This window comes from Panthera onca, chromosome B4 (genome assembly GCF_046562875.1).
Source record: "Panthera onca isolate mPanOnc1 chromosome B4, mPanOnc1 haplotype 2, whole genome shotgun sequence".
Taxonomy (NCBI): Eukaryota; Metazoa; Chordata; class Mammalia; order Carnivora; family Felidae; genus Panthera; species Panthera onca.
In genome coordinates, this window is record NC_138345.1 from 15,693,382 (window position 1) to 15,708,322 (window position 14,941).

The following is a 14,941-nucleotide window of genomic DNA, read 5'->3' on the forward strand; positions in this document are numbered from 1 at the left end:
TGACCTCTGAGGCCCTTGCTGGTGCTAAAATTCTATAAATCAATTGATTGTATGCCTTTAGGATGGTCAAGGACATAATAGAAAATCTATTCAATTATTTAAATCACTATACATGTCCTGTCCTTCTAATAGCACTCTTGTATTTTTTTCCATCAACAACCCCTGAGGGAAATCTGATCAAGACTTTGAGTGTGTGTGCACATCAGAATGTCAATACTCCAATGGCCAGCCATGAAAGGTCTTATCAGCTGTCTCTGAACTGATAAATTAAAGGCAGGAGTTAGAAACTTGGCCTAGGAAAACCTTGCATTCTTATTATGTTTTTAATTGCTGACACTTCTTTTATCATTCACTGCCTTTACTTATTATCACAAAGTTTGAAGGATAGGTAGGGCATCTTGTGGAAGTAGAAACTGAAACATCCAGATGAAGAATTTTCCAAGCTTCTACAGTCATCAAATGACTGAAAAAAATAAATAAGAACTTAGATAAATTAACTATAATCCTCTTCTGGCCATAAAACATTCTCCCACTCCGTTTTATAAAATTAACTCTTTTGATGCTAGTTGTTTTTTTTAATAACTTTCCACAGCAATTCAGAATTCATGTAACGCCTTATGGAAATTCAGTTAGAGAGCACTGCAATGCCAGAGAGGATATATCATTCCAGATGCTTTGATGACTGCTTCGAGTCATTAGAACCACCACATAGCCCCTAATAGAAAGGTACTCAGATTTCCCTAAAAATTAGAATTACAGTTCTTCCTGTCTGAGAAAAGCATTGTGCCTGGTTCCGTGTTATAGTCCTGTGACCAGGGAGCCACATATGGAATTGGGAAATTCATAAGAGCTTCCTTCTTATGGAAGGTGAGCCACCTTTTGGAGTCATAGCTACACAATTGTGTTTCTGTTCTTATCAGAGAACAGCACAACTGGAACGAATTCAGCGTCCAGCTCCCCTACTCCACAGACATGTAACCATGGGCAAGTGACAACTTCTCTGGGCCTCAGTTTCCTCATATCACAAAGGAATAATAACAGTTGTTGTGAAGATTCAATGAATTAACTCATGTAAAACGTGTATCACATCCAACAGACAGTAGAAAGTTAGTAATGGTTATCTACTTAATTTATTAGAGTGTTTTATAGTAAATCTTATATTTATATTTATATTTTATATAAATTTTATAGTATTTTAAAGGCTTAGAATAGCACTTGGCACATGGTAAGTAGTCTCTAAGTGCAAGCTATTTTTACTGTTCTTAAAGTTAAAAAGCAGATGTTGGAAATTTAATTTTTATTTACATAAATGTATCTAAAATAGATAGCATAAAACTTTAACGTATTTTTTTTTAATTTTTTTTTTTAACGTTTATTTTATTTTTGAGACAGAGAGAGACAGAGCATGAACAGGAGGGGCAGAGACAGAGGGAGACACAGAATCGGAAGCAGGCTCCAGGTTCTGAGCCATCAGCCCAGAGCCGGATGCGGGGCTCGAACTCACGGACCGTGAGATCGTGACCTGAGCTGAAGTCGGACGCTTAACCGACTGAGCCACCCAGGCGCCCCAAAACATTAACGTATTTTATGAGATACTTAAGAGAACATAAACGGAATGAGTATACACATTTACCTCACCATCTAAGTCAAAAGTCTCTGGTTTAAAAAAAAACAAACCAAAAAAACAACTAGGTTGCTGAATCCAGAGAAGCAGTTTAAGATGACAGCATAGAAAGTTCCTGAACTCACCTCCTCCTAGGAACACAACAAGTCTACAGCTACATACAGAAAAATTCCCTCTGAAGACGACCTGAAAAGTACCTGAACAAGCTCCTCCACAACAAGAAATAAAAGGGGCACATCAAAATGGGAGACACAGTCTCTCCAAAAACACCCATCTCTAGTACAGCAGCCCACGGTTGAGGCATCTCACAATCTCCCTGAGGAGCAAGGGGGTTGTCCCCACATGAGGGACCCAAATCTTGGAACCTACACCAAGGAGATGAGACCCCAAAAATGTCTGGTTTTGAAAACCAGTGAGGCTTAGGTCCAGGAACCATATGGCTGTAAGGGATGGAGACTTCACTCTTCAAGAGCTCACACACAGACTCACTCACCCTGGAACCTAGTACAGAAACAGCAGTTTGAAAAACACTTAGACCATAAGTAAAGGAGATTCATTTACTGTTCTTAAAGCACTTGCCAGAAGAGCAGGAGCCTACAGACTCTCCCTCTGGGGACAGAGACACTGGCAGGTACCATTTTCAGCATTTTCCTTCTAACCTGCTAGTGCTGGTGGGCATGCTCAGACTTTATGTGCTGCACCCCATGAGCCCGTCTAAGGTGGACAAGCACCCCACTCCTGTACACCACTATTCAGCAGTTTACCCAAAGTCAGCTAGGTGAGTGCCCCACCCTCATATGCCACTCCACCTTGGCCTTGCCAATGATGACCTAGTGAGCGCCCCACCCCTGCATCCTCCTTCACAGTGGCACCACCAAAGCCAGCCAGCTGATGCAATCCATACAAGGAATGTCCCATGAGAATCTGTCTGGTTCTCATGGCCAAGGGGGATTGGGCCTAGGTCCTATGGGTCTGAAACAAATGGAAAGAAAATTCTTGGCAGGCTATCACCATAGAGCATTGCACAGACAGCAGACTGAAACACATTCCCAGACTTGCTATGAAAAAGTCCTATCTACCTGACAGGAATTTCAGGTTACGAAAGTGTTCTTGGGAAACAGAGGCTATAGGAAAGCATCTTTGAGCTCGTACTTGATCTTACTACATCTCAACAATACCTCCCAGAAAAAAGTCCAAACACTCATATGGAGCCTTGAAATTTGCAACTGTTGCTAAGGGGACACATCTAGATCACTTGAACCAGAGCCAGCAGAGGGTACAATTGAGGTCCCACAGGATTGTATATATTTGCATACCATAAAAGCTGCTGCCTGAGGATCTAGCCTCTAACCAGCCTGAAACTAAGTGCTGACTGAGATCGCCTCTCGGGAACACTCATAGGTCTTGGCATACCCTCAATAACTGGGACCTACCAAGAAAAAGTCAGGCTGCGTAGACAATCACAAAGGTTTGAAAGACACCAAAGGCTTAGGGCAAGGTTAAATGATAAGGTTTATTTCCTACAAAAGATCATTCATATAAGACCTGGAAAGATAGCTGTTACACCTGATACATAGAAAGGGACACAGAGAGATAAACAAAATGAGGAGACAGAGGAATATGTTCAAATGAAAGAACAAGATAAAACCCTAGGAGTGTGGGCCGGGGGGGGGGGGGGGGGGAGGGGGGGGTGGGTAAGGAGGCAGGGAGGGAAATACCTTAAGGAAACAAAGATAAATAGTTTACCTGATAAAGAGTTCAAAGTAATGGTCATAAAGATGCTCACTGACCTCTGAAGAAGAATCGATGAACACAGTGAGAACTTCAACAAAGAGACAGAAAGTATAAGAAAATACCAAACTGAAGCCACAGAAATAAAGAACACAATAACTGCTCTGAAAAATACACTAGGAGGGTTCAACAACATTTGAAGCAGAAGACAGAATCAGGGAGCTGGAAGACAGGACAGTGCAACTCACAAACAGAGCAGCAAGAAGAAAAAAAATTTAAACCAAAAATAGCTTAAAGAACCTATCAGACATCATCAAGTAGAATAACAGCCACATTATAGGGGTCCCCTATGGAGGAGAGAGAGAGAAAGGGGCAGAAAACTTATTTGAAGAAATAATGGCTGAAAAAGTCCCTAATTTGGGGAAAGAAAGAAACATCCAGATCCAGGAAGCCCATAGAGGTCCATAGAAAATGAATACAAAGAGACCCACACCAAGACGCACTATAATTAAAACGTCAAAAGTTAAAGAGAGAATCTTAAAAACAGTAAGAGAAAAATGTGTTATATATAAAGGAACCACCATAACACTGCCAGCAGATTTCTTAGCAGAAAATTTGCAGGCAAGAATTGAGGAGCATATGTTCAAAGTGCTGAAAGAAAACAACTTCCAACCAAGAATACTCTACTCAGCAAGGTTATCATTCAGAATTGACAGAGAGATATAGAGCTTTCCAGATAAATAAAAGCTAAAGGAATTCAACACTAAACAAGTTTATGAGAAAAATTAAAAGAACTTCTTTAAGCTAAAAAGAAAGGGTGCGTATCAGTTACAAGAACAAATATGAAAGTAAAAAATCTCACTGGTAAAGGTAAATATATAGTAAAGAGTGAATTAATCACTTATAATATTAGTAAGAAGATTAAAAGACAAAAGTAGTGAAAAAAATAATGATAACCACAATAATTACTGAAGGGATATACAGAATAAAAAGATGTAAAATGTGACATCAAAAAGATAAAATGTAGTGGGGGTAGTAAAAATGTAGAACTTTAGAATGTGTTAAAATTTAATTTGCTGTCAACTGAAAATAAATTGTTATAAATATAGGCTGTTATATGTGAGCCTCATGGTAACCACAAAGCAAAAACCTATAGTAGGTACACAAAAGATAATGAAAAAGGAATCCAAGCATACTACTATAGAAAGTCATCAAACCACAAGAGAATAAGCCAAATAGAAGAAAAAAGGAACAGAGAGTAACTACAGAACACAAAGAAAACAATAAGCAAAGTAGAGTAAGTACATACTTACCAATAATTGCTTTAAATGTAAATGTGCTAAATTCTCCAATACATTGAGGGGCTGGATGTATTAAAAAAATAAAAATAGAAAAACAAGGCCCATCTATATGCTGCCTACAAGAGACTCACTTCAGATGTAAGGACACACCTGGGTTGAAAGTGAAGTGATGAAAAAGGATATTTCCCACAAATGGGAACCAAAAGAAAGTTGGGGTAGCTATACAAATATCAAATAAAATAGAGTTTAAAACAAAGATGCTTATAAAAGACAAAGAGAGGCATTACATGATGATTAAGGGGTCAATCCAACAAAAGGTATAACATTTATAAGTATTTATGTACCCAACAGGAAAGAACCTAAATATGTAAAGCAAATACTAACTCACCTAAAGGGAAAAACTGACAATAATAGAGTTTTGGTAGGAAACTTTAGCACCCCATTTACATCGATGGATAGATCATCCAAACAGAAAATTACTATGGAACATCAACCTTAAATGATACATTATACCACATGGACTTGATAGATATATACACAACATTCCACCCCAAAGCATCAAAATATACATTCTCCTCAAGTTCACATGGAACATTCTCCAGGTTGGATCATATGTTAGAACAGAAAACAATTCTCAATAAATATAAGAAGACTGAAATCATATCAAGCATCTATTCCAACTACAATGGTATGAAACTAGAAATCAATTATAAGAAGAAAGCTTTAAAAATCACAAACGTGAAGATTAAACAACATGCTACTGAAAACCAATGGGTTGATGAACAGATCAAAGAATAAATTTTTAAAACTACCGGGAGTCAAACGAAAATGCTAATGCATCATACCAAAATGTATTGAATGCAGCAAGAGCAGTTCTAATAGGCAAGCAAGATTTAGGCTTACCTCACGAAATGAGAAAAATCTCACATAAACCACCTAAGTTGACACCTAAATGAACTAGATAAAGAAAAACAAATTATCTCCAAAATTAGTAGAAGGTAAGAAATAATAAAGATCAGAGTGAAAATAAATGAAATACAGATTTAAAAGAGAGCACAAATTAATCAATGAAACTAATAGCTGGTTCTTGGAAAAGATAAACAAAATTGACAAACATTTAGTGACACTAACTGAGAAAAACAGAGGGCTCAAACAAAAGAAAACCAGAAATGAAAGAGAAGTTACCAGATACCACAGTAATACAAAGGATCATAAGAAACTACTTTGAAAAATTATATGCCAACAAATTGGACAAACTAAAAGAAATGGATACATTCCTAGAAACATATACCTATACTGTATCATGAAAAAGAGAGAATCTGAATAGACCAGCTATTAAAAAAGAGATTGAGCCAGTAGTCAAAAATCAACCAACAATCAAAAGTCCAGGCTTCAGTGATGAATTCTACCAAACATTCAAAGATTTAAAACGTATCCACCTCAAACTCTTTCAAAAATTTGAAAAGTAAGGAATGCTTCCAAACTCATTTTCTGAGTCCAGCATTACCCTAATACCAAAACCAGACAAAAACACCACCAAAAAAAAGGATCGTAGGCCAATATTCCTGATGAACTTAGATGCAAAAATCCTCAGCAAAATATCAATAAACTGAATTCAACAATATATCAAAAGAATCATGTACCACAATCAAGTGTGATTTATTCCAAGGAATGCAAGGATGTTTTAGTACATGCAAATAAATTATTGTGACATACTACATTAACAAAATGAAGGATAAAAATCATACGATCATCTCAATAGATAAAGAAAAAGCATTCGAATAAATTCAACATCCATTTATGATAAAAAGCCTCAACAAAGTGGGTATAGGTAGAGTAACCTCAACATAATAAAGGCCATATATGACAAGCCCACAGTTAACATTATTCAGTGAAGAAAAGCTAAAAGCTTTTCCCTTAAAATCAGGAACAAGATAGATGCCTATGCTTGCCTCTTTTATTTAACATAATATTGGAATTCCTAGCAAGTGAATACACAAGAAAATGAAAAAAAGGGGGGAGGGTATCCAAATTGGAAAGGAAGAAGTAAAACAGCAACTATTTGCAGAAGACATGATTTATATAGAGAAAATCCTACATAGCAGACCAAAAACCATTAGAGCTAATAAATTCAGTAAAGCTGCAGAATGTCAAATCAATATACAGAACTATGTTGCATTTTTATATACTAGTAACAAGGTCTCAGAAAGAGAAATTCAGAAAATAATCTCCATTACAACTGGATCAAAAAGAATAAAATAAATTTATTCTATAGAATAGAATAAATTTAACCAAGGAAGTAAAAGTCCTGTACATTGAAAACTATAAAACACTAATGAAAGAAATTGAAGAAGACACAAATAAGTGTAAAGATATTCTGTGCTCATAGACTGGAAGAATTAATGTTGTTAAAGTGTCCACGTTACCCAAAGTGATATGCAGATTCGATTCAACCCCTATCAAAATTCCAACAGCATTTTTCACAGAAAGAGAAAAAACAATCCTCAAATTTGTAGAGAATCACCAAAGATTCTAAATAGCTAAAGCCATACTGAGAAAGAAGAACAAAGCTGGAGGTAGCATGCTCCCTGATTTCAAACTATACTACAAAGCTAGAGTAATCAAAACAGCATAGTATTGGCACAGAAACAGACACAAAGATCAACGGAACAGAACAGAAAAGCCAGAAATAGACCCAATTATATTGGGTTTATTATTTACAGTGAAGGAGGCAAGAACGTACAATGGGGAAAAGAAATATCTTCAATAAACAGTGTTGATAAAACTGGACCGCCCCATGCAAAAGAATGAAACTGGACCACTATCTTACACTATTCACAAAATTAACTCAAAATGGATTAAAGTCTTGGACATAAGACCAGAAACCACAGAACTCCTAGAAGAAAACATGTGGGAAGCTCTTTGACATTGGTCTTAGCGATATCTTTTTGGATCTGACTCCAGAAGCAATGGCAACAAAAGAAAAATGAACAAAGACTACATCAAACTAAAAATCTTCTGCAAAGTGAAGGAAACTATGAACAAAACAAAAAAGCAACTTAATGAATGGGAGAAGACATTTGCAGATCATATATCAAATAAATAGTTAAAAACCAAAATATATAAAGAAATCACACAATTCAATAATAAACAAAATCTGATTTAAAAATTGGCAGAAGATCTGAGCGGACATTTTCCAAAGAAGACATACAAATGTTCAGCAGACTCGTGACAAGATGTTCAACCTCACTAAATATCCAGGAAATGCAAATCAAAACTGCGATAACTCCTCACACCTGTGTGAATAGTTATTCTCAGAAAGACAAAAAAGTAACAAATGTTAGCAAAGATGTGGTAAAAAAAAAAAAAAAAGGAACCCTTGTGCACTGTTGGTGGGGGTATAACCACTATTGAAAACAATATGGAAGTTCCTCAAAAAATTAAAAATACAAGTACAATATGATCCAACAATTCTACTTCTTAGTATTTAACCAAAGAAAAGGAAACCACTAATTTGAAAAAGATATATGCACCTCTATGTTCACTGCAGCATTATTTCCAATACCCAAGATATGGAAACAACCTACGTGTCCAATGATAGATGAATGGACAAAGAAGATGAGGAAGAATGAAATCTTGCCATTTGCAACAACACAGACGGACCTCATGAGTGTTACGCTACAAACTTTCAGTCATAAAAGAAATAAACCATGAGGAGGTAATGTACAACATGGGGTCTATAATCAATAATACTGTACTGCAAATTTGAAAGTTACTAAAAATGAAATCTTAAAAGTTCTCATCATAGGAAAAAAAGTGTTACTTTGTATGGTTACAGGTAGGTAAATACACTTATGTGGTGATCATTTTGCAACGTATACAAATGTTGAATCATTATGTTGTACACACTTGAAACTAATGTGATGTGTATCTCAACTGCGCTTCAATACAATAAATATTGCTGGGGTGCCATGGTCAGTGTACTTCATTTTTCAGCTAAATCCAGATCTTATGCTAAAATTTTTTGTTTCCTCACCACACATAAAGGAGGGAAGAGGGCAAGGGGTTACAAAGGTTTTTCCTGGAAAAATAAATTGGGTCTAACTCCATGAGCAAACAAAACTGTCAATGCCTCTCTGAGTTTATATAAAATGATTGCACCCAACAAAAAGTGTTTTGTCTTTCTTGCTAAACACTTTAATTTGTGGCTTGACCGATAATTAAGCAAAAGAAATACCAGGCCAGGCAAACAAAAACTGCCTTTTTGTTTCAGATATTCTTTGTTATTACAATAATTACACACACTTAAATCAGAGCTAAAGTTTTTTGAGAAAGCAAGTAGTGCTGATGAAGGAAAAAGAAACTAAAGTCCAAAACAAGGGCTGTTCAACACCCTGACTTCTCTGCCACTGAATAACCAGCTCACCTGGGCAAATCCTTTTCCTTTTCTGGGTTGAGTTTCCTGGACAATCCATGAAAACGATGTCTTATTAGTACAACTTATTAGTCCTTCTTATTTGCACTCACCTTAGTTATTAAGGGTCAATTTCATAGCATCTGAGTTCCTAGTCTCAGCTTACATTTCTGTCCTTTGCTATTTCATTACCAATCTCCTGTTTCACCAACTATAGATCTATTTTTGGCAAATTCTTTCCTACTCTCTAGAACAGTTGTTCTCAGACTCTAGCCTGAGTCATAATCACTGGGACGGTTGGGGTGCAGATTACTGGGCATATATCCCAAGAGGTTCTGATTCAGTAGGTCTGAGATAGGACACAGAATTGCATTCCTAACATCCAGATCATCCAGAGAATCTGCACGCTGCTGGCCCTACAACTGCTTGAAAACCACTAGACTGTAGAGAATATAAAAATGTTGATAAACATCATCTAAGGGCCTAGGAGTAGTAAAAGTTACCTCAATATAACTCTGAGCACAGCCACTCTGGCCTTCCAGCTCCACCTGGGTGAAGTTGACCTGTATTTGTTCTCCTAGGGGCTGCTCTATAATATAGATGCATTGTCTGTTGTGAGTGAAAGGTCCAGACAAGTCAGAAAAGAGAAGGCCCTCTGGGTCTGTGTAGTTTCCTCCACAATGTAGATCCGCTGAAGAGAACAGGGAAGAGAAGGGAAAGGTCATGCGAATGGCCATGCCTGTGGCTCTCAGGCATTACATACCATTTTTAGAAACTTACACCCATACACACACAATCATATATCCACCTAATTCACCCTGTACAGGTTTATGTCTCCAATTATATTTTCAGTTTGTTGTGTGCTTGTGGAACATCCCTGTAGAGCCTAAAGAAATAGATACAGAGATGCGTAATCTAACTTCCAATCTAACGTCCTCTTCTACAAATTGCTCTTTGATTGTTTTAAGTTTATTTATTTATTTTGAGAGAGAAAGAGCATGAGCAGGGTAGGGGCAGAGAGAGAGAGGGAGAGAGAATTTCAAGCAGCCTTGAGCTCACGAACTAAGAGATCATGACCCGAGCCGATCTCAAGAGATAGACGCTTAACTGACTGAGCCACCAAGGTGCCCCTACAAATTGCCTTTTATTTTTTTATTTATTTATTTTTTTTAAATTTTAACGTTTATTTATTTTTGAGACAGAGAGAGACAGAGCATGAACAGGGGAGGGGCAGAGAGAGAGGGAGACACGGAATCCGAAACAGGCTCCAGGCTCTAAGCGGTCAGCACAGAGCCCGACGTGGGGCTCGAACTCACGGACTGTGAGACCATGACCTGAGCCGAAGTCAGACGCTCAACCGACCGAGCCACCCAGGCACCCCCAAATTGCCTTTTAAATACGCTTATGTTCTCCTTCATTCCAGAAAGATTTGAGGCAGTTTATAAAAGACATGTGACAAAAAATATATATACAACTAGACAAATGAATCCAGTTAAAGGAATAATGAACAGAGAATAGCAGGATGTGCTCAGGGGGGAGTGACATGCACAGAGAACAAGTATGCACCGACCACACAGATTACAAAAAGTTTACTATAAATTCAGCCCGAAGGCAGAGTAAATTAAGAAAGGAGACCTGTGGAAGGTGTTCACTGTTAGTTTTCCTGATATTGAGACTTGAAAGGTGTTTTTCCTGTGAATTCTCATCAGAGCACAATGATGTATGTTAAGAATAAAAGCCCCAAAGTAAAAATCATAGAGGGGCCACCTGGGTGGCTCAGTCGGTTAAGCATCCAACTTTGGCTCAGGTCATGATCTCGCGGTTTGTGAGTTCAAACCCCACGTCGGGCTCTGTGCTAACAGCTCAGAACCCAGAGCCTGCTTCAGATTCTGTGTCTCCTCCTCTCTCTGTCCCTCCCATGCTCATGCTCTGTCTCCCTCTGTCTCTCAATAATAAATAAACATTAAAAAACTTTTTTTAAAATCAGAGTATTTTCTTGTTTTTCATTGTTTGCTGGTTTGTTTTAAGATGTCAACACAAGCTCTAAGCATAAAAGCACAGCACAGTCCCTCACATTCATATGAAGCTCCCAGTTGTTCAGGTTACTTACATGCTGATGTTAAGTAGGTGATATGGAAGCCTTGGTCATTAATCTGGTTGTCAGAATGAAAATGAATTCTGGCAAAGGGACCTGTGGTCTGCAGTGGTGGTACAGAGAAAGTGGTGCAGAACTTTCCAAGAACAGGGTCCTGATACAGAGGACCATCTCGAATCTAAAACAAAAGAACGAACCATTAAGCACAAAGTGGTCAGATGTTGACAAAACGAGTCATTTTGTACCTTAACTTCAGAAAACCTGTCATTTGAAACTGGTGGCTCTTACAGGTTTTCCCATCTCGCACATATCAGCTGCAGCTCACTAAACGGTAGTCCCCTGCACCCATCATCCCTGATGCCGTTATCTTCTGTCTAAATCTTAATTCCGAGGCTAGATGTGTACTTTGAAATCTTCTCATGAATCTTTCTCTATGTTTTCTTTCCTAGGTTCCCCCCCCACCAGGTGTTTGTTTTGAAATGATAAATTAATTCCTACTAATTGAGAAGGAGAAAATGAATATATTGAAAGAAAATAGAAGGAGGAATGCTAACAATGTTGACTGATTCACAACTTGTTTCAGAAGGATCAGAGGTGGAAAGGAAGTGAAGTCAGATCAGACACAACATAAAGACAGTTTAAATGTATTTTTTTTTTTTAATTTTTTTTTTTCAACGTTTTTTATTTATTTTTGGGACAGAGAGAGAGACAGAGCATGAACAGGGGAGGGGCAGAGAGAGAGGGAGACACAGAATCGGAAACAGGCTCCAGGCTCCGAGCCATCAGCCCAGAGCCTGACGCGGGGCTCGAACTCACAGACCGCGAGATCGTGACCTGGCTGAAGTCGGACGCTTAACCGACTGCGCCACCCAGGCGCCCCTAAATGTATTTTAAAAGTATATAATCCTAATACTAATTAGGTACTGTGATAATGATCGTATGATCTGAGAAATTCTTTTTAATTGTTGGTTTTTAATTTCTTAAATAATCACGGTAACGTCTCTATAACTCTGTTGTAACTGCAAATCCTGTACATCATAGAACACCAAACATCAGTGAACAAAATAATATTTTAACATGGCGAATTCCGTCCACTCAAATTACTTTTTCTATTGGCCACAAAGCTATAGGACAGCATTATTCTATTCCTATATATAACTAGTTCCTTGAAATACTGTTGAGAAGTGAGAAGCATTTCAATATTATCAGAATGATTAATGCTTTCTATTATATATGTATCAAGGAATTATGTAGGAGCAAAAAACAAAGCCTCTAATTTTAATATGATGGAACTCACTGAAATTAATTTCAAAAAATCCATGCTACTGTCAACATTTAAAGGATTATGTTGCTGAAATTTTCCAGGGAGGGGTAGATCTTCCAGTCATTCCCAAAGGTTTCAAATCCATTACAACTGCTAAATTACTAATGACTTTGATTTGTGGAGATCCCTGTTTGTCAGTCACACCTTTCTATCCTTTGTGAGTAATTCCAAAGCCCTCCATTCTCTAATGGGCTTGGAAGGGCATATTGTCTTTTATCACTACTGCAAGGACTACTGTGATTTATGGTAACAAAAAGACAAGAGCAATGTAAAAACTCACTCTTCTCAATGATCTTTTCAGTCTATAAATGGAGAGCAACATTTCAGATATACCTATACGCTTAGGGCATTTGAATACAACGGCCCATTTTTCTACTTGTATAATTTAAACTTTTGCTAATGGTAACCAGGAGGGACACAGATTGGCTCTTCTTCTCCCAATGACAATTATGAGTATATTCTAGGCTCACCCTTTAGCAATGCATTACAACACAATTGCTCTTAAGTTATTTTTCTTCATGGAACACTATAGCCAGTTTGTGGAAATAACATGTTGGGTTCCCATAGATAACTGAAATCTTGATTCTTCATTGGAAAAGATACCCGTTACTGAATGTTTATTTTGTTAATTCTTCTATTCCCTTATTAGGGGACTGGGCTTCCAGGAAATGACAGGGAAAAGTAAGGCAGTCTATTTCCCAGATTCAAATGAGACCCAGAAGAAGCAACAAGCTGGCACAATTAAGAATAAGGAATCAGCAAAGGCTCAGACATTGGCTGCCTACTGAAAACTATATCTAACTATTGCAAGGAAATTGAAGTCATCCACAGGTATCACCAAACCATAGCTCTTTGAGTTCTAACCATATCACGACATGTTCTATCTAATTACATTTGTTTACCTCAAGATAATCTTTGCTGCAATCATCATGGTGCTCCAGACTCAAGGTCCCAAAAGTAAATGTTATCAAGAGGCCAGGACTGGTTATAACTTTCCAGACACAATCTCTTCCTGAAGGATAGTTTCCAGGATATCCCGGAGACTTAATAGAACCATAAGTGCCTGTCAGTACACCTCCACACTCTAAAATAAGAGGAAAAAATAACTTGACATTTGTATACATGTTATAATTTATATAGCGTTACAGAAGCCTTTATTGCAAGAAGACAAGCTTTGTTGAAATATCTATGTACAGTTTGGGACACCCTCATAAATTAAACAAGGCTTTCAGTTTTCCAATTTGATACAGTTATAAATCTAGGAATATTAACTGATAAATGAATGAGTCACATGCATTGAGCTCTGTGCTTATCAGCTATTACATGGTGATATGATTTTATTTTATTTTTTTTTTTCAACATTTTTTATTTATTTTTGGGACAGAGAGAGACAGAGCATGAACGGGGGAGGGGCAGAGAGAGATGGAGACACAGAATCGGAAACAGGCTCCAGGCTTTGAGCCATCAGCTCAGAGCCTGACGCGGGGCTCGAACTCACAGACCGCAAGATCGTGACCTGGCTGAAGTCGGACGCTCAACCGACTGCGCCACCCAGGCGCCCCAATGGTGATATGATTTTAAGATACAGTGCTGAACTGTCTGAGGGATGAATAATGAGATAATAGATATATTGTTTTCACTTTGAGGGAGGTTAATTTCTGCATAAATTTACAAGTTCTGGTTCTTAAAGAGTTCCCTTTTTTGTAAAGTTTTTTCATTTGTTTTTGAGAGAGAGACTCAGAGCACGCATGCTCAAGTGGGGGAGGGGCAGAGAGAGAGGGGGACACAGGATCTGAAGCGGGCTCTGCACTGACAGCAGAGAGCCTGATACGGGGCTCAACTCATGAACCGTGAGATCACGAGCTGAGCCGAAGTCGGATGCTTAACCGACTGAGCCACCCAGGTGCTCCAAAAAGTTATTTTTAACTCTTAAAAAGTTCTAGAACTTCTGTTACCCCTATGTCTTTCAACAAACCAGATTGTTTCATACATTAGAATAGTTAAGTGCTACATACTTTTCATGTGAGAAAATTTCTTAACACTAGGATAATAGTTAAACTCTTCATTTTATAAATTGAACATATTCAAATATGCATGGGCAGTTGCCTTGCTCAGGAATGGAGTGAAAGAAAGGTGGGACCAGGCTTTGTGACACCCACTCCACTACCACTCCATTAATTACCCCCCAGAGTTGTATGTCAGTGACTGGAAGAATCTTTCCTTTATTAATACTCACATTTACTTAACGGAGAGTCTGTGATGGCTTATAAGAAATACTAATGTAAAATTGAAAAATAGAGATACTAAATAAAAATCTAGACTGTAGTAAATATAAATTAGAAAAAATAAAATAAGGTGGTATCTCAGATATGCAAGATGTGGGATCTACATAACTACACAGGTTACTTATTAGACAAGTCTTTTGCCAAGGCAAAAAATGAGACAAGTTAGT

The 14,941-nt window shown here is 37.7% G+C and overlaps 1 protein-coding gene across 1 annotated transcript in view; it reads right to left on the reverse strand.

The window, feature by feature from the left end:
• Nucleotides 1-14,941, reverse strand: part of CUBN (cubilin) — a 273,361-nt gene that overhangs the window by 228,971 nt on the left and 29,449 nt on the right. The window contains exons 15-17 of the mRNA XM_060659546.3: nt 13,392-13,573; nt 11,181-11,343; nt 9,574-9,761 (exon numbers count right to left, since the gene is read on the reverse strand). Coding sequence (XP_060515529.3) covers nt 9,574-9,761; nt 11,181-11,343; nt 13,392-13,573 — 533 coding nt within the window. The remainder of the gene's footprint in view (nt 1-9,573; nt 9,762-11,180; nt 11,344-13,391; nt 13,574-14,941) is intronic.